This window comes from Oryctolagus cuniculus, chromosome 11 (assembly GCF_051225735.1).
Source record: "Oryctolagus cuniculus isolate XC-2025 breed Fujian yellow rabbit chromosome 11, ASM5122573v1, whole genome shotgun sequence".
NCBI lineage: Eukaryota > Metazoa > Chordata > Mammalia > Lagomorpha > Leporidae > Oryctolagus > Oryctolagus cuniculus.
The window spans coordinates 23,582,017-23,605,909 of NC_142877.1; the positions used below are offsets into that span (position 1 = coordinate 23,582,017).

Consider the following 23,893-nt stretch of genomic DNA (forward strand, 5'->3'; position numbering starts at 1 on the left):
GTGCCTCACTTGCAGTGCATTCTGGGTACTGAGCAAGCACCAAGCACACTCTCTTCCCTTCCCAGTGCAATGTAGTAGGAAAACCCTTTCAAACACAGGCAGACGTGGGACCTCTTACAAGGACTGTCTACGGGCAGAAACCAGGGCAGCAACGACACGCCAAGCCACGGCCAGTGTGGCCACAGGTGCAGTATGCAGCAGGCCGCTCAGGCCACAGCCAGGGTCTAGTGCAGCGCCGGGGGAGGCAGAGGCTTGGTCTTCAGACCATGTGACTGCACAGGAAGAGAGGGGCCTTTTCACCCTAGTGCTTAAAGACACAACAGCACGGTGTGCATTTTGGTTATTTTTAGTTAAAGAAAAACAGCCTTTGCCAAGGGCGACAAGATGATCTGAAGGTCAGAAGGAAGCTGGGTGTGGGCTTCTCACAAGCTCTTGCTCCAAAACGGAAGTGAGAAAGAGGGAGGGCCCTCTTCCAGGAGCTCCAGGGGTGGCCGGCGGCGCAGCAGAGGGGTCCCTGGGGAGGGGTGGGCCGAGCAGCCCGCCCTTGGTCTCAGGTTGGTTTACGCGGGCTGCAAGGCAACTTCCATGCGCCAGCCAGTTGACACAACATTATCTCGTAGGGGCATTAAATTAGGGAATGACAAGGAGCCAAGAGAATGGCTTATTCAGTTGGGTTCTGAATTACAATCAGGAAATAGTCTTTATCTGTAAGAGAAAAGCAGAAACACAAATCACTCAATGTAAAATGGCAGAAACACACAACAGAGTGTGAACAACTCATTAAATCACTGCTCATAACACGGGCGGGGAGGGAAGCAATCAAAGTCGTCCAGGCCTGTGGCCCAGGCCTCCTCCACTGCCAGGAAAACACCCGCAGGCAGGCGCAGCGGCAGAAAGCACAGGCCCCTCCCCCAGCAGCAGGCGCTTGTCTGGGGGGGCGGGGCGGGGCGGGGAGGGGCGGTCCTTCAGTAGAAACATCCCGCTCAGCTGCAGGACTGGTGGGCCCCACCCCCAGGGTCCCTGTTCAGTGGGTGCGGGGTGGAGTCCCAGATTCTGCATTTTTACCAAGCTCCCAGGAGCAGCCAATACTGGGTGAACTAGTGACTCAGACTTCCCCAGCTACTTAGTGTCAAAGGTGGAATTCAATGGCAGTTTGTCACAAGCAGGACCTTCTGCAAAACAAAGTTTCAAAAGTACAGTGTCAAAGTGTGTGGACAAAACTGCTTAGATTCCAGTTCCAGGGATCCAGTCTGGTGAGGAGGGACGTCTACCATGAATTCACAGCAAGTTCAAGTGCTCAGAGGCGAGCTGACCATGCCCAGACGCAGGCTGTCTCCACCCTGCCCACTTAATCACCCTGCAAACATCTATCGAGGCTACTATGGGCCTGGGCGGACCACTTACGCTGGCCCCCAGTGAATCCGAGTCACTCTAGGTGGGAACTGGTAGCTTTGGGATCCGCATGGAGGAAAGACCTACAGTTCCGGGAATGGAAAGCTCCTACCTGCACTTCTGGGGAAGAAAAGTCCTCATCAAGATCCCTGCGGGGGCCTAAAGGTCAACCAATGAGGATCAGACCCGCCTCAACCTTTAACTCCCATGCCCTGAATCTATAAAAGGAGCTCTCCCAATCTCTGATGCGCGACTTCCCCGGCCCCCACTCTGTTGCCCTGTTGGGACCAGGGGACCTCGCCCGGGAGCGGAACCCCAATAAAAGCCTGTGAATTAACTGATTCGTCTGCCTGGGAAGATCTGTTATGTGCCGGACACCTTGCAGGAACTACTGTTTTCCCATTTTATTGATGGAAACATTGAGCCTCAAAGAGTTAATGACTTGCCCAAGAACCAAGGAAATACACAGTGGGGTGGGGTGCAGTGGAGGAGCAGGCTATGACCCTTACTCTGAGCCCCTCTGGCCTGCTGCCCCCCTGCTGAGCAGAGAGAAATGACAGGAGGACCTCAGCAGGGAAGAAACACATTGAAGTGACTAACAGTTTCATGGCTAAGCAATCCGCGTAAATAACAAATCGCTTATTGATGAAAACAGAAATAACCAGCGAACCGCTGAAAAAAACAGGCATCATCAACAATACCAGTCTTCTCCAAATCAAACTCTCAATCCAGCAAAGCGCCGCCTGCCCTGTGGGAGGTGGTAGTTACAGCCTGTGTACGCGGAGTGCTCAGCTTTGCACCAGTGAATTCCTACGTGAAAAGCAAAAGTGCCTGAAGCCGTCTCTCCACGCGGGCTGCTCTAGCTGAGGGTGGCTGGAACGTGGTTTGCAGCTCAAAGGCCAAACTGAGGCGCCTGCTGCTAGCTTTGGCTTGAGAATCAGCTCCTCGGGCTGATCAGTGAGCAGATGAGGTAGGGAGGGAGGGGCCCGGGACCTGCACCAGGCGCTTGCAGTGCAGGGTGCTGTCGGTATGGCCTTTGGCCAGGGTGGGGCTAAGCTACCAGCCCTACCTAATGCCTCCAAGGCTCTGCTCAGTGGCTCCTGACCACAGGAGTTCTGGTTCTAAAAACCGACTTTTTTTCTTGGCTGCATCAAAGTGGGTTTATCAAAGCACCAAATCATCAGACCTAAAAATCATGGCCCACAGACATCCCCGACCCCACCTCGGACCCACAGCCGTGGGGGTCGTTTAGGAAGTCATTCATTTCTTCAACAAATATCTGTTAAATGCTTACTATGTGCTTACAAGTGCCTGCCTTCAAGGAACTTTCTGTCTAACGGAGGAGACCAGGTTGCAAAGTGCAGGAAGCGGCTGGCTAGCCCAGCGGCAAGGAAGGCGGGCGCTCTGGGAGCAGGGCCCAGGGAGAGGAGTCTAAGGCGACGGTGATCTGAAGAAATGCCCACTGGGTTTAAGGCAAGCTCAGCACATCACACGGGCGCCAGCAGGACAGGCCGTGGGCACGTGAGAAAGAGTACGAGTGAGAGGCGTGCACTCCCCTGGGCCTCCGTGTGCTGTGCAGGGCACTGCTGGCCACCACATCCTCGCCTCCCTGAAAAGGCTGAGGGGCCTCCAGGCCTCTGTGCTCACGGAGGACCCCACTCGGGAGCTACCCACCCTGGGCTGGAGCACCACCACACGCATCGGGCTCTGGGGCCTCAAGGCCAAGGTGGAGAGACACCTTTGTTGATGAGCTGAGACTCTCAGACAACTCCGCCCTTCCGGGTGAGCCACTCTCAGAAGCTCCCGGCCAAGAGACGCTGTCTACGCAGGCTGACTTGCCCTGGCTGCACACTCGGAGCTGGGTGGGTCGGCGGGGAGCGCCGGTCTGCAGAGATGAGTGGAGAGGAGGTTCCTGACCCAACTTTTAGGGAAGTGGAGGTCTCTCCCACAGGCGCACAGCATGGAGTCCCAGATTCCACTGCCGTCCAAACTAGATGCCCAGGCTTCTGCCTCAATCCCATGGGTGCCCCGCGGCGACCAGGGCAGCAAGGCCTCAAGCCGACGCTTTACAGATGAGGATGTGGAGGTGCCCCACGACTCGTCTAGAACAAGCAAAGCCAGGAAAACAGACTCTGCCTCCAGTGCCCCTCCCACCCCATCCCCCCAAGCCCCGACAGCATCAGCCATCAGCTGATCTGTCTCTGCCACATTAAACAGTGCATGGCTTTTGGAATAAATGTTTCTGCAGCTATCCCTAGGTTCCTCTCCCCTCCTGGGAGGGTCCTGGGAGACCACTTGGGGCCTGTGTGTGGCTCTGTGGTTTCCTCCTTCCAGGCAGCTAGAACAGGCACCTCCTGCCCCGCCCCATCAAATTATCTCAGAATCCTGCGCCATTCGCCATTCGTGTTGCTAAGCCTAGGGCACTCAGCGCCCTCAGCCGCCCCACAGCCCTCAGTCACCCAGGCCCGAAACACTGTCATCTCACCTCCCACTCTAAAAACCTCTGCTCATGGGCCAACGTGCACAGCTGAGTTTGTGTTTGAGCTCCCTTCTAATCTGGGCCAAAGTCGCACCTCCTCCTACGCCTTCCTCCACATATTAATACCCCAGAGAAGTGCATCACTACTGAACTACATCATCACATGCACCCTGAACTCACACACATGCAACTGTGTGGCTCAGCCGTCAGAGGAGGAGGAAACAGTGCAGGAGAATCTGTCCACGCCCAGCGCTCACGGAGCGGCAGTGCACGAGAGGTGGCCCTGCTGCGGCTCCTCGGGGGCTCCTCCCAGGCTGAGCATCTCACCCCCCCGAAGGCCTAACAGCAGGCCCTGCTGCACCACACAGTGAGTCCATGGAGAACAAGAAGGAAGCCTGCTCCGGCGCGTGTGGACGGGCTGGCCGCAGCAGGGAGACAGGACTGGACTTTACAGCAGGCCAATCGACGTTTCCCCAAGCATAATGACTACACGGCAGGCTTGCTTTACATTTCGGTTTAGAATCTCTGAATGCTCTTTCCCCCAAACATAACTTCCCCACCCCTCCTCCTCGCTCTGGGCCCTAAGACTCAGCTCTTCCCAGACGCCTTTGCTGCTGGCCCCAGGCCTACCTGATCACACCTCTGTCCTAAATGTTCCTTGAGTTTCCCCACAACAAGGTAGGGGAGCCTGTGGGGCGGGCTTGCATGTCCACCTCCCCATGACACAGCCCACAACTCCTATGGCCTTGAGTCACCGTGAGCGAGAATGTGGGGGTGAGGCTGGCTACTCCAATCCCCCAGGACCCCCGGGCCCTCTGGAGACACCAATGTGCCAGGCCTTCCTGACAGACCACATGTGCTGAGGGCCTGCACCTAATGGGGAGCGGAGAGACCCCTTACCTGGTGCAACCATAATTTCATTTTTCTTGGAGCGAATTCGAAGGAAGGTCAGGTCATTCTGGGGGTCAATTTCACGCACCGTGCTCCGCGCCTTCAAGATGAAGTTGTGCATGAGGTTGGCGTACTGTGTGGTTGTGGGGTTGTCCATGGTGCTCTTGATGGGGATACCTGAGGGTGGAGCAGAAGGAGACTAAGCAGGGTGCTGGGACCCTCTGTGCCAAGTTCCTGACCCCACATGTGCAATCTCCAAGCAGTGGACTAGCAGTTAACCATTTACCCAGGCCTTGCAATGAAGCAGGCACGGCACTGGGCACCAGAAGCGTGTCAGCACCAGGCCCAGACTACTCTGTGGGTGGCATCACCAACCTCATTTGCCAACGAGATAAGCCTGAGGTGTGAAGTGACCTGCCTCCGGTCACACAGTAGATCAGCAAAGGGCCAGGATTCCAATGCAGGCCTGAGGACTCTCTTCACAGGCCCACTCAGCCTGACTGGTTTCCAGCCATAAAGAAATGCTCCTTCATAACCCTTAGAACCTGAGCCAGGGTAACAGCTTTTTTTTTCTTTTTTTTTTTTGGACAGGCAGAGTGGACAGTGAGAGAGAGAGACAGAAAGAAAGGTCTTCTTTTTCCGTTGGTTCACCCTCCAATGGCTGCTGCGGCTGGCGCGCTGTGACTGGCTCACCACGCTGATCCGATGGCAGGAGCCAGGTGCTTCTCCTGGTCTCCCATGGGGTGCAGGGCCCAAGCACTTGGGCCATCCTCCACTGCACTCCCGGGCCACAGCAGAGAGCTGGCCTGGAAGAGGGGCAACCAGGACAGAATCTGGTGCCTCGACTGGGACTAGAACCCAGTGTGCTGGCGCCGCAGGCGGAGGATTAGCCTAGTGAGCCGCGGCGCTGGCCAAGGATAACAGCTTTTACACACTTGTGAGTACTGCAAAGGAGGGAAAAAAAGGCCAGCTTCTGCCCGGGCCATAACCATCGCTGTTCCCACCCAGGGCAGTCTTGGGACCAGCTACAAACAGTCTACACAGACGCTCACAGACCCACTGCCACCCCTTCACAGAGCCTCCCAGTGGCCAGGCCACAGAGCTCACCCCACTTGTCTGGGGTTGTGCACTTGGGCTGGACTTTTTACTACTGTAATTAGCTGGGCAACGAAGCTTATTGTGCATCAAGCCTTTGGAGGATTGTTTCCTCGACATCAAGGAAATAACTTTTTTTAAAGTTTTTATGTACCTAGCTTCCATTTGCTGGTTCACTCCTCAAATGCCTGCAAAATGAGGGCTGGTCCAGGTTGAAGTCAGCAGCTGGAAACTCCACCCAGGTCTCCCATGTAGGTGGCAGGGACCCCAGTACTTAAGCCATCACGTTTCCCAGGGGTGCATTAGCAGGAACACAGAACCAGGAGAGGAGCCAGGACTCAACCCGGGCTCTCCAATAGGGGATGCAGCACCCCGGAGTCTCAGCTGCTGTCTTGAATGGCCACCCCAAGATAAACCATGAAATGGGCCTGCTCACCACACGGTGCCCGCTGTCATGCAGGTGAGGGACGTGGATCAACCAGAGCCACCTCAGGCCATGAGAGCATCAGGTGCCTGCGACTGGTCACGACCAGCTGGCAGAAGTTTCCATTCATCAGACTCCAAGAGCAAAGCAGCTACGATTCACGTCGGAAGAATGTGGCACCGGCGGCTTCCAGGACCTGACTAATCTGGCCCACAACTGACCAGCCTACGGATCAGCCAGACACAGTCGACCTCAGGGTTGCTTGCCGGGCAGCAAGAAACAGCAGTCAACAGGAGAGGACATGGTGGAAGAGGATGTGAGGGGCTGGCACTGTGGTGTGGCAAGTAAAGCCGCTGCCCACAATGCCGGCAACACATGAGCGCCGCACGTCCCCGCTGCTCCACTTCCCATCCGGCTCCCTGCTAATGGCCCAAGTGTTTGGGCCCCTGCCACCCACGTCAGCAGCTCTGGCCATGGTGACCAAGTTGGGAGTGAACCAGAGGGTAGATCTTTCTTTATCCTTCTCTCTCTGTAACTCTGATTTTCAAAGAAAACCAATCTTAGAAAAAAGAAGAAAAAAAGCAAGAAAGTTGAGTGAGAGGCTGTGTGGGTCAGGTGCGGTTTCGAGAATGGGTTGTTGTGGTCACCAGAGGACCAGGTCACCATGCTGCTGGGTCCTGAATGGCAACAATGTGCACACCAGGCGCCCACGGGGCCCCACTCTAGAGCTGCCCCCTTGGAGGACGGCAGTGTGAGCCGTGTGTCTATCACAATCTCGCCACGATGGTGCCAATGACGGAGGCAATCCCGAGAGCTGATGACCTGGGCCCGTGCCCAGGCTCTGCCCCCTCACAGCTGTGGAGCCTTGGCAAGTGATTCAATTTCTCCAGCCTCCACTGCCTCACCTGTAAAATAACACCTGTTCTTCCAAGTGCTGCTATGAGGATGAATACGCACTTAATCAATGTTGTTTTTTTTTAATTAACATCATCACATGATAAATCCCATTCCTGATAACCTGAGGGGATGTGACTTTTCCTTAAATCTGTAAAGGCCTTGCTACCAAGTAGCCCATCTGCTGAGGGCCAGGACCAGAGCCCAGATGGGGTCTTGGGCTGGCTGCCTGGCCAGAAACCCTCCCCTGAGCTCAGTGCTGGCCCCCGTGCTAAAAGACCTACCCGTCTCAAGGCTTGGCACAGTCCAGCAGATCAGACCCTCCCTCCTCCTGCACACCACAGACTACCTCCCTGCAGACCCCTCAGCCTGGAATTCTTCTTTCTCCCACTCACTCATGACTGCCCCAGTCCTTCAGGTCTCCATTTTTTTTTTTTTTAAAAGACTTATTTGTTCATGTGAAAGGCCAGAGTTAGAGAGAGAGGGAGAGACACAGAGACCTTCCATCTCCCCAGATGGCCACAATGGATCTGCGTTCTCCCCATGGGTGGCAGAGACCTTAGCGCTCGGGCCATCTTCCGCTGCTTTCCCCGGCGCAGAACCTCTGATATGGGATGCCGGCATTGGCAGGTGGTGGCTTAGTCGCCTAAATTATGATGCTGGCCTAGGTCTCCACCTCCTGATTATACTCCACCTCCCCTCCGTGGTGGTCAGTGCCCCCACTCTAATGGTCCAAGCACCACCTAATTTTCTCTTTTGTTTTTTAATTTTAAAGTTCTTATTTAATGATTGGAAGGCAGAGTGACAGAGAGAGGGGGAGATGCAGAGACGAGATCTTTAATGTGATGGTTCACTTCCCAAGTGCCTGCAACAGCCAGGGCTGGGTCAGATTAAAGCCCGGCGCCAGAAACTCCATCTGTGTCTCCCACGTGGCTGGCAGGCAGTATTTGAAGCACCACCTGCTGCCTTTAGGTGCATTAGCAGGATGCTGGCTTGGAAGCAGGGGCAGGATTTGATGCCAGGCCCTGATATGAGACGTGGGTGTCTCAAGCAGTAGCTTGACCCACTCCACCACACCTCCCGCCCCCACCATTTTCTCTTGGAGCAGTTACCTGAATTTGACACCACCTGTCATGGAATGATCATTCTGTACACTCCCCATCAGAAGGGAAGCGCTCTGAGTGTAGGACCAAGTCTGATGTGCTCACCACTGTCCTTGGAGAGACTCCCCTAAGCATTATTGCGGTTGTCTCAAGGGTCTACTTTCAGAGGTTCTGACAAATACTGACATGCATTTGGTCACGTCTGTTCAAATAAGCATTGTGTAATGCAGATAAGAAACGACCGTTTGTTGGTTTCTTCTAAAACAAAGAAAACGGAGGTGTAGGGGCAGGGACCAAAGCTGGGAAGAATTTCAAGCAAGAGATTAATTTCAGACTCACAGGATGCCAAAGCTGGAGGAGACCTCAAACATAATTATTAGGCCACCTCATTCAAACTTCTGCCTCTGTAAATGGAGACTGTGTAGCCTGCAGACGTAGTTGGTTACTGGGGAGGCGCGGTTCCTAACCCTCGGCCTGGACCTGACAGGCTGTGCACCAAGCCCTCCTGCTCTGCCCAGCTCTTGCAAACAGTAAGAAAAAGGAATCTGAAAAAGTGAACAGATGTTTTTATCAACTCTAAGCTAGCACTATTCTAGGTACCGGGAATATAGATGTTTTTATCAACTCTAAGCTAGCACTATTCTAGGTACCGGGAATATAGAATGAACACTAGACACAAATCTCTCACAGGCTTACATATCTGAGTCTTATTTTGCGCTGTGTGGGTAGCAGCAGGATGGCAGAGGGTCTGGATAGGTATAGAAAGAAAGGATCCTGTATCTTCCAGATGGTCCCAGCCCTTCCTCCAAGGAAAGCTCCCAGAATTCTCTCCCCTCAGGGCCAAATGAATTACCTGACCTGATAACATGGCACAATAAAGCCCTCACAGATGCCCTAGGGGAAGCCCCTCTGCTCTGCCCAGCTCCAGCAAACCTGGGGAGGAATTTGCTAATTTACTCTCCACAAAACTCTTTATCCCAGGGGTTGGTGCTGTGGCACAGGGTGTAAAGCTGCTGCCTGCAGTGCCTGCTCCCATATGGGCACTGGTTCGAGTCCTGGCTGCTCCACTTCCAATCCAGCTCTCTACTATGGCCTGGAAAAGCAGTGGAAGATGGCTGAAGTCCTTAGGCCCCTTGCACACATGTGGGAGACTCTGAAGAAGCTCCTGGCTTCAGATGGGCGCAGCTCTGGCCGTTGTGGCCATCTGGGGAGTGAACCAGCGGATGGAAGACCTCTCTCTCTCTCTGCCTCTCTATAACTCTGCCTTTCAAATAAACAAATCTTTAAAAAACAAACAAAAAAAAAAACCCAACCTTTATCCTAAAGGAGAAGGGGGAGGAGGTAAACAGACTTCCTTAAAAACCAGTAGTCTAAACAAAGCCTTCGCACTCAGCTCTCTGCGAGCCGCCCGCCTGGCCTGCCCAGGTGTGTTCTCCCCATTCAACCACGCAACCTTGCTTTCCCCCAAGTCTGAGTGACTGGGCGCCCTCTCTCAGGTTCTGTCTGGAGCGGTGCCCGTTCACTCTTACAGATGTCCTACCCTGATAAACCTTGCTACTTTGCTTTCCACTGATCTCTGTCTCATACCTGAGTTCTTTACCGCGTGAAGAACCCATGGCTTTTCTCCAGAGACACCTGAACTTCTTTCTGGGTCTGTTTCCTCATTTATAAAATGGAGACATTAACAGTTCCATCCTCAGGGGGCTGCCTTAAGGATTAATTGAATTAGTCTATGTAAACTTACAGTTATACCTGGAAAAGAGTATTATTATTTTCAATCATGCTACTATTCTAGGTATTATCTGATTATTAAATCAATGACTACGGCATCTAATGTGATCACAGAAGTTTCTTTCTCCCTTTGGGATTATCTCCTTGGAACACATTTCTTAAAATGGAACTGTTAGGCTGTTAGGTAGGAAGTCCGTTATGAGCTTATGTGTGTGTGACATAAAGGCCTAAAGAGAAGACATCTATGTCCAGCATATGTACCTGCTGACAATGTTTCAGGGGCAGCCCGGTATTCACATCATGCCCTGCCCCCTTCTACCTGATAACCTGCCAGGTGGAGATCCCCGCCCCTTCTGCCTGACAAATCTTCCACAATCTCCCACGCGCAGCCCAGTATCTGCATTTCAAACACCCTGCTCTGGATCCCCATTCTCCAGGGGGTCTTGCTCACCCTTCCTCTAAACTCAGGTAGAAAACTCAGATAGAAGCTTTTCTATTTACATCCAAAAAGCCCTTTGTTCCAAGAGGAGCAGAGGTGGGGAAGCAAGACCCATCTCCTTAGCGCCCCCCCCCCCCCCCCAAACTTGACGGCATGCTCAGCCCCTCTGCCTTTCTGCTGAGCCGTCCGCCAGGTCTGGCCAGGTGTAATCTCTCTACTCAACCATGTAACCTCGCCCCCCCCCCCCCCCCCGCAAGTCCGAGCGACTAGGCACTCTCTCAGGCTCTGTCTGGAGAGGTGCCCATCTTTCCTTACGGATGTCCCTTCCCTAATAAACCTTGCTATTTTACCTCCCGCTACTCTCTGTCTCACGCCTGAATTCTTTCTTGTGCGAACACAAGAACCCTGCAATTTCTGGGTGCTGACACAACCACTCACTGTGTGGTCTGTTCACTCAACAAACATTTTCTGACCTGAATCCATTGGTTGTGCCGGATGGACACTGGGAACCAAGGTGAGTCAGACATGGTCCAGGCTTTCCCAACCTCTCCGACCAAGCTGCTGGTGTCAGCAGCAATGCGCCAGTGCACCTGTCCCCACCTAATCACACACGGGCTTGACGGCTTTGTGTACTCTAGTAGGGTAGTTTTTTAAAAAAAGATTTATCTATTTATTTGAAAGGCACGGAGGGGTGGGGGGAAGGAAGGCAGAGGGGATAGTTTTTAAATTTGCCAAACTCTCTCCCCAAATTGAAACAGCACTAGAGCACAGTAGGTAAAGCTGCTACCTGCAGTGCTGGCATCCCATGTGGGCGATGGTTCAAGTCCCAGCTGCTCCATTTCTAATCCAGCTCTCTGCTATGGGCTGGGAAAGCAATGGAAGATGGCCCTGCACCAATGTGAGACCCGGAAGAAGCTCCAGGGGCCATTAGGGGAGTGAATCAGAGATGGAAGACACCTCTCTCTCTCTCTCTCTCTCTCTCTCTCTGCCTCCATGTAACTCTGCCTTTCAAATAAATAAATAAATCTTTAAAGAAAAACAACCACTAATGCAGAAATGCAAACTAAGAGATCAGAGTGAGACTCACTGCACTGAATAAAGTGAAGACCAGGGCTCTGGGCCTCCACCTCTCTCCTAGGGACAGCAGAGCACCCCAGGTAAAGGGGAAACGGCCTGGAGGCTGAAATCTCTCAGAGGCAGACTTCAGATGGACACACATCTGCTGTGAGCCTCAGGCCTCGGGCTCTCACTGCAGCCTCTTCTGATTAGAAATTGCCTGCAAAACAGAATCCTCCAAATGCGTCTACCCTAGGAATCTCCTTTGGTGCTTTCCAAGGCCTCACCTTAGTCCTAGGTAAGTCAGACTTTCTAATCGAGAGTCTGTGTGTTTGCCAAGAGCCCCAGCTGATTCTAGTGAATGAATAAATCTGGTCACCACTGTGGCCCAGAGGGACGAAGCATGTGGACTCCAAGGCCCCAGCGGGATCTGACCAGGTAAATGGGCTCATGTAAATCAGTGCCTTAGAACTAAGAACTAATGCTGACAATACTGTGCTACATGCTTTCTGTCACTCCTTTTCAGTTTATCTTTTGTCACCCTATAAGGCCAATGTGATTATTTGCCACATTTATAGGCTTAAGGACTTGCCCAAAGACACAAGGCACGATTCAAATTCACAACTGCTGGGCTCCAAGTTGATGCTATTCAGCTGCCTGGTGTGGCAGTCTGAGGCCACAGCACAGCAACCCCTCTGATGATCACATCCTCCCTCTGTAATGGCAAGTGAGTCAATTAAACTGCAAGACTCAGTTTTCTCCACTGCAACGGGACTGCTTTAGGGGATAAATGACAGCATGTTCCTAAAGTACCAGCCTGGGGCACACACCAGTGTGTATAAGTGTTAGTTCCTTTCTTCACCATGTCTAGAACAGTTTGGAAAAATTAGTATCTGTACCCTTTTAGTTGTTCAAATAACTTTCCAAAAGAGGGGGTGAAGCTATGGACACAAAGAAGCCAACCAGAGGATTATCTGGCAAAGGAGCACGGGACAGGGCAGGCACTCAACACAGTGGTTAAGATGCACGCATGCTATTTCAGAACACAGAACCACCTGTGCTCAAGACGGGCTCTGCTTCTGACCCAGCTAGCGGCTAATGTGCACCCCGATGGCAGCAGGTGATGGCCCAAGTACTTGGATTCCTGCCACCCGTGTGGGAAGTGTAGATGGGGTTCCAGGCTCCTGGCTTTAGCTTGGCTCAGCCCTGGCTACTGCAGCCCTTTGAGGAGTGACCCAGAGGTTGGAAGATCTCCATGTCTTTCTGCCTTTCAAATAAACTTTAAAAAGAAAACTCATGAGACTCGTGTTATGGTATAACATGCAAAGCTGCCACCTGAGATGCAGGCACCCCATATGGACACCGGTTCAAGTCCCGGCTGCTCCACTTTGATCTAGCTCTCTGCTAATGTGCCTGGGAAAGCAGCAGCAAATGGCCCAAGTGCTTGGGCCTCTGCACCCACATGCAAGACCCAGAAGAAGCTTCTGGCTCCTGGCTTTGGCCTGGCCCCAGCCCTGGCTGTTGCAGCCATTTGGGAGGTGACCAGCAGATGGAAGATCTTTCTGTCTCTCCAAGTTTCAAATAAATAAAAATAAGTAAAATAAATCTAAAAAAAAAAAAAAAAAGACAGGTGTAAACATATGCAAAAGAATAACAACTATGGCTCTGTCCATCAGCAACATGCCCATCGGTCACAAGGGCTGAAAACACATGGAATACAGAAAAGTGTGATTTGTGAGGGAAATGGGACTAACTGAATATTTCCTTTTTTAAAAAAATTTAGAATTCCTGGGGCCGGTGCTGTGGCGCAGCGGGTTAAAGCCCTGGCATGCAATGCCAGCATCCTATATGGGCATGGGTTCGAGTCCTGGCTGCTCAACTTCCGATCCAGATCCTTGCTAACGTGCCTAGGAACGCAGCAGAGGATGGCCCAAGTGCTTGGGCCCCTGCACCCACGTGGGAAACCCGAAAGAAGCTCCTGGCTCCTGGCTTCAGATTGGCTCAGCTCTGGCCATTGTGGCCATCTGGGGAGTGAACCAGTGGATGGAGGATCTCTCTCTCTCTCTGTGACTCTGTCTTTCAAATAAATAAAATAAATCTTTAAAAAACATATTTAGAATTCCAGTAATAACTATAGAAAAATGCTTAACGTTAGATCAGGTACACGAAGTGTATGCTGTGCCAGCTGTTTTCTGGGGCCTACACGGGTGTAGGTCAAGACCGGAGGGAGGGCATACCTTCTGTGTTCACCACAATGATCCCCTGCACCCCCTTCTGGCTCTGAAGTCTCTTCAGTGTCTCCTCCACCTCCGCCTGCCAGAAAAACAAGACCACGGTTAGAGAGGCCAGGTAGGCTGCGCTACCTTCCTCACACCCCACACAGATGAATCAGACGTTTACCTTCCATCAGCGAACAAGGGACACCCGGCACTGGGCACCTCCTCAAAGTTCCCCAGGCCTGGACCCCAGAAGAGCAAGTGTTCACACCTCCAGCATGGAGCTGGGCAGCTTCCGGCCTGCAGCCCCTTACTGTTCCCCCCGCAGCTATCTGGCAGAATAGAAATATCATTCCTGGAACTATATACATCTCTGTGACTCATGTATTTGGTAGAGCTGGGAGACAGGATCTGAAAAAACCCAAACAGTGGTGTCTAACAGGAAGAAGACACTTTGTTATTTGTGGTCCAAATGAGAACACTTCAAAGGAAGCAAAATGACCCCATGAGGACAGACTTGGTGACTTAATAAGCTGGCATGTGCAACAGCGTGACCCATGGCGCACAGCCACAGGGAAGGGGCTCGTTAACCCTGATTACGAGAAGTCAGAGGAGGACATTCTGGCAGATGGGATTTACACACAGAGGGGATCAGATGTTCTCACCCTGCCGTACAGCGCCTCCGACATGATCACCCCCGCTTACTCTCTCCCCCTAGGCTGCATCTGAGCATGCACCACCCCTCCCCATCTGCACGTCTCTCCATCCTACAAGGCCTCTTCTCTGCAGAAATCCAACACGTTCTCCCAGACCATCTAAGACAGCGTCTCCTCTGTGAAGCCTTTATGGATCCTCAACTCAGTCTCTGCCTGCCTTTGACCCCCAAACCCCTGGCCATGCCTTGCGGGCACATGCACTCAGCATGACTCCTTACAGCCTCTACAACGGCCTGTGGAGCAGGAGCTCAGTAATCAGCTGTGTAACCAAACGAAGCCTAACTTCCCATGGACGGAAACCGGCTTTGTAGTGTGCTTGTTCTCATCAGGCGCCTCTACACTCGGCCAGAAGGTCCTCAAAGGCCGAGGGTTGTTGTAAACAGAAAGAACTGCTCCCTACTCCAGAGGGGTGGCTCCTACACATGGGGTGGAGACGACACAATGAATCACTGGTTTTCTGGAAGGCACAGGGCTGACAATGCAGTCACCACCACCCACTGCTCAATGATGTAAGGCTCTCAAATGCTGGAACGGGCCGGCGCTGCGGCTCACTAGGCTAATCCTCCACCTAGCGGCGCCGGCACACCGGGTTCTAGTCCCGGTTGCCCCTCTTCCAGGCCAGCTCTCTGCTGTGGCCCGGGAGTGCAGTGGAGGATGGCCCACGTGCTTGGGCCCTGCACCCACATGGGAGACCAGGAAAAGCACCTGGCTCCTGGTTTCGGATCAGCGCGGTGCACCAGCCGCAGCATGCTGGCCGTGGCAGCCATTGGAGGGTGAACCAACAGCAAAAAGGAAGACCTTTCTCTCTGTCTCTCTCTCTCACTATCCACTCTGCCTGTCCAAAAAAAAAAAAAAAAAAAAAAAAGCTGGAATGAAGGGCATTGGCTTGAGCTGCTGCAGCCCAGAGCCTGGATAAAAGGTGGCCCCGAGGCTGGCACCGTGGCTCACTAGGCTAATCCTCTGCCTTGTGGCGCCGGCACACCGGGTTCTAGTCCTGGTCGGGGTGCCGGATTCTGTCCCGGTTGCCCCTCTTCCAGGCCAGCTCTCTGCTGTGGCCAGGGAGTGCAGTGGAGGATGGCCCAAGTGCTTGGGCCCTGCACCCCATGGGAGACCAGGATAAGTACCTGACTCCTGCCATCGGATCAGCGCGGTGCGCCGGCCGCAGCGGCCATTGGAGGGTGAACCAACGGCAAAGGAAGACCTTTCTCTCTGTCTCTCTCACTGTCCACTCTGCCTGTCAAAAAAAAAAAAAAAAAGGTGGCCCCGAGACTACAGGCTAGTGAGGTCCCCATGTATGAGGGCCTTGGTCATTCAGCAGACTTTCACTGACTTCCTACTATGTGCTAGGTGCTATTCTGCAGGGCAGGGGAAAGTACGACCTGGTCTCACCTGGTAACCCCCCAGAAATTCATCCTAAGGAAGGAAACAATAAAAAAAGAAGGAAAAACAAAAACACAGCAACATACTTGCTGCAGTGACATTCGCAATAGTGAAATGCATAAAGAATTTAAAATGTCCAACAATTAGGGGGCCGGCGCTGTGGCGTAGCAGGTGAAGCTGCCGCCTGCAGTGCCGGCATCCCATATGGGCACTGTTCGAGTCTCGGCTGCTCCACTTCTGATCCAGCTCTTTGCTATGGCCTGGGAAAGCAGTATAAGATGGCCCAAGGTCTTGGGCCCCTGCACCCGTGTGGGAGACCCGGAAGAAGCTCCTGGCTCTTGGCTCTGGATTGGCACAGCTGGATTGGCCATTGCAGCCAATTGGGGAGTGAACCAGCAGATGGAAGACCCCCACCCCTCTCTCTCTGCCTCTCCTCTCTCTATGTAACTCTGACTTTCAAATAAATAAATAAAAATCTTTAAAAAAAAGTTCAACAATTAGGGAAAATGCAAAGAAAATTGTAGACTATCAGAGGAATACAATACATACATTAACAGAAGTGATACTATATCACCATAAAATGTAACAATGTTACTGTCATGTAACAGTGAGGGAAAATAGCAAAATGTAAACATAACCTGTGTGGTGACAATAACAGCATGAAAACGGGGGACTAGAGATTATTATAAAAAGAAGGCAGGGGAGGAACCACATTCAGAACAGAAAAACTTAGGATTCTTCCCCCCTCCCCAAAAAACAGCCCACTTATTCTGTTGTGTTTTGTCGGTTATAATACTTTTATTTATTCATTTATTTGAAAGACAGAGTAAAAGAGACAGACGGACAGACACACATGCACAGACAGATCTTCTATCCACTGCTTCATTCTTCAAATAGCCAGCACTGGGTCAGGCTGAAGCCAAGAACCTAGACCTCAATCCAGTCTCCCGCACAGGTGGCAGGGCCCCAAGTACTCGGGCCATCACCTGTGTTTCCACACTGTGCATCAGCAGAAGCTGGATCAGAAGCAGAAAAATGCACTCACAGCCAGGCACCTGAAGAAGGGCTGCAGGCACCTTAACCACAGTGGTTTATTCTTACATTCTATCTTTATGTTGAAGTAAGAACAGAGAACAACTTGGGTGACAACTCAGGACAGCTCAGTCAACCCGTGCTCAACCCAGGACAGGAGAAAACAAGCTAAAACCAAAGCTGTCAGAATCCAGGTCCATAATACACCCTGGAGGCTTGCACTGGGGCAGCAATGATAAAGGTGAAATCTCCTAGGACTATCATTCTTTCAGTAACTGGAGGGACACCATCTGTGTGTCAGACATTGTCTTAGGCTTGAGAATGCTGTAGTGAACAAAATGCAACAAAAAGAACAAAAAAGAAGTAAAACATATGCCAGCTGCAGTAGGGAAGAGGGGTCTAGAACGCAAGGGCTGATGGGAATCTCTTGTGCATGGCTCTGGCTGCTGTGCAGAGAATGGACTGCAGGGGGCACACACAGCCTGCAGGGTATCCTATACCCCAACAGTAGCCCGTGCTCACTCACGAAACTCCCATCCCTTCAGATTGGGCCTCTCCCTGGGCCGCGTGGCATTCAGCCATGGAGTGTAACTGTCATTTCCCATCTCCTCCCTGGGAGCAGGGACTTGGGCTTTACAGCTCCAGGACCCGGCAGAGGACAGGCTCAGGAAACACCTAAGGGGCAAACGAGAAGCATTTCTGCAGCTACATTTCACAAAGTCAATGTTTTAAGTGTGTGTGTGGGGGTCACGGCTTCACAGTACCACTATGAAATGAGCTATATGATCCTAAGTTTAATGAGAATCAGTCACAAGATCTGGTTATTTAAAAAGTAAACTCAGTGGCTGGGGCTGTAGCCTAGCAGTTTAAGCCACCACATGGGATGCCAGCATCCCTTTTCAGAGTGTTGGTTTGTGGGGCCAGCGCCGTGGCACAGTAGGCTAATCCTCCGCCTGCGGCACCAGCATCCCATATGGGCACCGGTTCTAGTCCCAGCTGCTCCTCTTCCAATCCAGCTCTCTGCTATGGCCTGGGAAAGTAGCAGAAGATGGCCAAGTCCTTGGGCCTCTGCACCCACATGGGAGACCCTGACGGAGTTCCTGGCTCCTGGCTTCAGTCTGACCCAGACTTGGCTGCTGCGGCCATCTGCAGAGTAGCCAGTGGATGGAAGTTTTCTTTCACTGTCTCTCCCCCTCTCTCTGTTGCTCTGCCTTTCAAAATAAATAAATGAATCCTTACTAAAAAAAATAAAAAAGTAAAGACACTTGTCAGGAAAAGGAGGATACACAGCACACACTTATCTATTCAGTACCATTACTGTTCGTATACTTGCAGATACATGCTGTCACCTGAATCTCTCACGTGCCTTTCATGCTTAGCATCATTTCCACATTGCACAAGAGGAAGCTGAGGTTCACAAAGGAGCAGGGTTTTACCCCAAAACACACAGCAGGTCAAGAGAAGGGCTAAGGGGCGGGCATGGCGAGTTAGGTTACCGCTGCAGTGCTGGCATCCTATGTGGGTGCTGTTTGTGTCCCAGCTGCTCTACTTCTGATCCAGTTCCCTTGGGAAAAGTGGCAGATGGCGGCTCAAGTGCCTAGGCCCCTGCTATCCACAGGGGAGACTTGGAGGAGGCTCCTGGCCTCTTGGCTTTGACGTGACCTAGCCTTGGCCGTTGCGGCCTTCTGGGGAGTGAACCAGCAGATGGAGGATCTCTCTCTCTCTCTCTCCTTGTCTCTCCCTCTCTTTGTGGCTTTTTCAATAAATAAATAAATCTTAAAAAAAAAAAAAAAAAGGTCAAAATGAATGAGGTTCCTGCCCTCAGGGAACTCTCATTCTGGTCGAAGATCCTTAAGATTCTTGCATGGTCCAGGAAGGGAGCTGGGGAGCAGGAGATGCAACTTTGGCTAGTATGGTCAGGAACACCTGAGGATATAGTCTTTAAGCCAAGAACTAAATGATCAAAAAGAAACACATGGGGCCAGTGCTGTGGCACAGCAGGTTAAAGCTGCCGCCTGCAGTGCCGGCATCCCATATGGGCACCGGTTCTAGTCCTGGCTGCTCCACTTCCAATCCAGCTCTCTGCTATGGCCTGGGGAAGCAGCAGAAGATGGCCCAAGTTCTTGGGCCCCTGCACCTGTGAGGGAGACCTGAAAGAGGCTCCTGGCTCCCGGCTTCGGATCAGCACAGCTCCGGCTGTTGTGGCCAATTGGGGAGTGAACCAGCGGATAAAAAGACTCCTCTGCCTCTTTCTCTCTGTGTAATTCTGACTTTTAGATAAATAAATCTTAAAAAAAAAAAAAAAAGAAAAAGGAATGCACTCCATGCAAGGGAGTGAGGGACACATAGCCTTGGATTCTCCAGTTCTCAAGTGCATGCTGCCAACGGATGGAAAAAGCAGCGGCAAGAAAGCTCTGGGGTTATTTATTGGCTCAGCACAGGAAGGATAATCACTCCATGCAGGACCTCTGTCCTCAGTGAGTTGTACTCAGAGTTAACTGCAAAACTAGTTCTCAAACAGTTGTGTGTGTGTGCGCAAATTGTTGAAATCTTTACTTAGTACAGAGTTGGTCTTCTGTGTACAAAGTTAATTGAAAATGAATCTTAATGGAGAATGGGACTGGCAAAGGGAGAAGGAGGAGGAGGAGGGGTGGGAGGGCTGCTATGGTGGGAAGAATAACTTTATTCCTAAAGCTGTACTAATAAAATTTGTATTCCTTAAAAAAAAAAATTCACAAAGGAATTGCCCAACTGATTAGACTTCCAAGCATAAAACTTAACAAAACAATAATGAATCAGGGCCTGCACTGCAGCTCACTAGGCTAATCCTCAGCCTGTAGTGCCGGCACACCAGGTTCTAGTCCCGGTTGGGGCGGTGGATTCTGTCCTGGTTGCTCCTCTTCCAGGTCAGCTCTCTGCTGTTGCCCCAGGAGTGCAGTGGAGGATGGCCCAAGTGCTTGGGCCCTGCACCCACATGGGAGACCAGGAGAAGCACCTGGCTCTTGGCTTCAGATCGGTGCAGCACGCTGGCTGTAGTGGCCATTTAGGGGGTGAACTGGCAGAAGGAAGACCTTTCTCTCTCTCTCTCTCTCTCTCTCTCTCTCTAACACTGCCGGACAGGGGCCGGTGCCGTGGGTTGATCTTCTGCCTGCAGTGCCAGCATCCCATATGGGCACTGGTTCTAGTCCCGGCTGCTCCTCTTCCAGTTCAGCTCTCTGCTGTGGCCCGGGAAAGCAGTAGAAGATGGCCCAAGGGCTTGGGCCCCTGCTCCCACATGGGAGATCAGGAAAAAGCTCCTGGCTCCTGGCTTCGGATCGGAGCCGCTCCAGCCATTGCAGCCATTAAGGGAGTGAACCAACAGAAGGGAGACCTTTCTGTCTCTCTCTCTCATTGTCTGTAATTCTACCTGTCAAATAAATAAATAAAATCTTAAAAAAAAAAAAAAAAGATAACAGACAACGGGGCTGGTGTGGTGTAGCAGGTAAAGCTGCTGCCTGTTAACACTGGCATCCCACATGGGCACTGGTTCAAGTCTAGGCTGCTCCACTTTTTTTTTTTTTTTAAGATTTTTAAAATTTTACTTGAAAGATCTCTGTCCCCCCTCCAACTCAAACAAATAAATCTTAAAAAAAAAAAAAAAAGATAACGGACAAGAGTAATTTCAAAAACATCACATAAAATGGTTAAGAAAAAACAGTGAATTTCTAATAGGCAGTGAACAAAAAGGTTACTAGCAGAAAATATACCTATGAGAAAGCAATGGGGAAATGACCATCATTCTTTATAACATAAGAGACAAAGAGACAGAGCTCCCATTTGCTGGTTCACTTCTGGGCCGGGCTGAAGCTGGGAACTCAGTCCAGGACTGCCTTGTGGTGACAGAGACCCAGACCACTGCTGTCTCTCAGCGCCCACAGAACTGGAGTCAGGGCTAGAATCCAGCCACACTGGTAGTAGATACAGGTGTCTTAACCAATGCACCAAATGCCTGCCCCAGGAATGATTTTTATTTCATTGTTCTAAAGGGCAATTTCCACCAAAATGTAAAATGTGCATGCCAGAAGTACTGCGTCTAGGAATCTCATATAAACACAGGTGTGAGTGCAAAAAAGACAAAAACAGTTACTGCAGCATAATCTGGAGTGAAACTATAAACCATCTAAATGGGAAATATATAGACCTAAAAAAGAAATGACAGATTTGTTTATGCAGACTTTGAAAGTCTGATAATTATAAGTGAACAGAACTGAAGAATGAGATACATACACATATACTTTTAAACTTAATATGTGGGGCTGGCGCTGTGCCGTAGCAGGTAAAGCCACTGCCCGCAGTGCCAGCATTCCATATGGGCACTGGTTCAAGTCCCGGCTGCCCCAATTCCGATCCAGCTCTCTGCTATGGCTTGGGAAAGCAGTAGAGGATGGCCCAAGTCCTTGAGCCCCTGCACCCATGTGGGAGACAGGAAGAAGCTCCTGGCTCCAGATCAGCGCAGCTCTGGCTGTTATGGCCATCTGGGGAGTGACCATCGGATGGAAGACCCCTCTCTCTCTGCCTCTGCCTCTCTGTAACTCTGCCTTTCAAATAAATAAATAAATCTTTAAAAATAAACAATATGCGTAAGTATGTATGCTCCAGTTTCATGCAATAAAGTTTATATACAAATGCACTTATGCATCAAACAAATCTGCAAGGAACACACCTATCGACAGTAGACCCCTCTCTCTCTGCCTCTGCCTCTCTGTAACTCTGCCTTTCAAATAAATAAATAAATCTTTAAAAATAAACAATATGCGTAAGTATGTATGCTCCAGTTTCATGCAATAAAGTTTATATACAAATGCACTTATGCATCAAACAAATCTGCAAGGAACACACCTATCGACAGTAGTTAGCATGGGGGCTACCTGCATTTCCTGTAGCACACACTGAGATTCTGTTAAAATGTGTATCTACATATTTACTGCTTTTAGGAATATAAACACTCACAAGCATGGTACAGGTTCTAATAAGCTGACATTTATGTAACAAAAAAGAAAGGACATGCAGGCCGGCACTGTGGCTCACTTGGCTAATCCTCCGCCTGCAGCGCTGGCACCCTGTGTTATAGTCCCAATTGCTCCTCTTCCAGTCCAGCTCTCTGCTGTGGTCCAGGAGGGCAGCGGAGGATGGCCCAAGAGCTTGGGTCCCTGCACCCGCATGGGAGACTGGGAGGAAGCACCTGGCTCCTGGCTTCGGATCGGTGCAGCGCCGGCTGTGGCGGCCATTAGGGGAGTGAACCAATGGAAGGAAGACCTTTCTCTCTCTCTCTCACTAACTCTGCCTGTCAAAAACTAAAAAGGAAAGGACATATACATGTTGTATAGATACACAGGAAAGCAGTAATAGTTATTTTATAAGAAGAGGGGCTGAAGATTCAGGGTTGAGAGGGCGATTTTTCATTTAGGTCCTTCTATATTGCTGGGGTTTTTCTGTGCATACAAGTATTCGCTGTTAAAAATTTTTATTGCAGGGCCGGCGCCGCGGCTCACTAGGCTAATCCTCCGCCTTGCGGCGCCGGCACACCGGGTTCTAGTCCCGGTCGGGGCGCCGGATTCTGTCCCGGTTGCCCCTCTTCCAGGCCAGCCCTCTGCTGTGGCCCGGGAGTGCAGTGGAGGATGGCCCAGGTGCTTGGGCCCTGCACCCCATGGGAGACCAGGAGAAGCACCTGGCTCCTGGCTCCTGCCATTGGATCAGCGCGGTGCGCTGGCCGCAGCGCGCCGGCCGCGGCGGCCATTGGAGGGTGAACCAACGGCAAAAGGAAGACCTTTCTCTCTGTCTCTCTCTCTCACTGTCCACTCTGCCTGTCAAAAAATAAAAAAATAAAAAAATAAAAAAAAAATTTTTATTGCAGTTGAAAAAAGTGCGGTGGGGGATGGACATCTGGCCTAAAGGTCAAGCATGGCCATCCACATCTCAGTGCCTTGAGCTGTTGTCCCCGCATCTGTATCCCGGCTCCACCCAGATGCAGTTTCCAGCTAACGTGCACGCTGGGAGGCGGCAGTGCTGCCCCAGGGACTCGGTTCTTGCCATGCAGTGGGAGATCTGGATTGAGTTCCTGGCTCTGGCTCTGGTGGGTTCAGACCAGGCCGTTGTGGGCAACTGGGGAAGAGAACCAGCAGGTGGATGGCACTTCGCCTTTCAAATCAACTAACAAAACCCCCTGCAAATGACATGAAAGAGGAAGGGCCATGACTTGAAGCATGTGGAGACATTCTCGGTGGTGTCGTAACAGAAACGCAGAACCCCGAGTGTACATTCAGTAGCAGCTAAACTACACAAAGCAGAACTGGAAGTGACAAAAGACCAGACTGCGCTCACGGGCGGCTGCCTCTAGGGGATGGCATTCTTTTTCCTTACACACACGCTTTAAAACATGATTTTTGAGATGGTGATGCACAGCCGTGAGGACCCTGCCAGGCTGCAGAGCGCCCACGGGAGAAGGCAGAGGCTCAGGGAACCCCACGGGAGGGCCCCGCCCCATCCTGACTCAGGCACCCCGTCTCGGCGGCTCCAGAGAGCCACCCCGACACAGAGGCAGCCGGCTTCGGCGGTTCAAATCCACCCCCATCTCCTCGGACAACGACTTGCGCCTCACCGGGCCGACGGCCCTGCCCACACCAGAACGCTGTGGGGGGAGGAGGGACAACACACGGAAAGCGCTCAGCAGGGGCGGCCACTCGACCTGCACGCCAGGCTGCGGGGAAAGCGGGCCGGCTCCCTCCCTTCCGCCTCGCCCTCGCGCCACTTCCGGTCACAGGGCCGCGGGATCCCGCAGCGCCGCCTCGGCAGGGGGAGAGGCCCGAGGCTCCGGGGTTCCGCCTGCAGTCAGCTCCCGCCGGCCGCGCCCAGTCCCTCGGATTCCCTGCCTGGTGCTCCGAGAAGACCCCTGAGGATGGGAGGCCAGGCGTGGGGTGGTGGGCGGCCGCCAGCCGCAAGGACAGGGTGGACACTCACCATGTCAGACAGATCCAGGGGCTCAGCTTCGCGAACACACAGCCTAGTC

General features: G+C 51.9%; 1 protein-coding gene across 1 annotated transcript; it reads right to left on the bottom strand.

Moving 5' to 3' along the window:
- Positions 1 to 330: 330 nt before the first annotated feature.
- Positions 331 to 23,893, bottom strand: DYNLRB1 (dynein light chain roadblock-type 1). The gene is made up of 4 exons (XM_002710795.6): positions 23,845 to 23,893; positions 13,742 to 13,817; positions 4,772 to 4,939; positions 331 to 705 (listed from the first exon to the last, which is right to left on the bottom strand). The coding sequence occupies exons 1-4, from the start codon at positions 23,845 to 23,847 to the stop codon at positions 662 to 664; spliced, it is 291 nt and encodes a 96-aa protein (XP_002710841.1). The 5' UTR covers positions 23,848 to 23,893; the 3' UTR covers positions 331 to 661.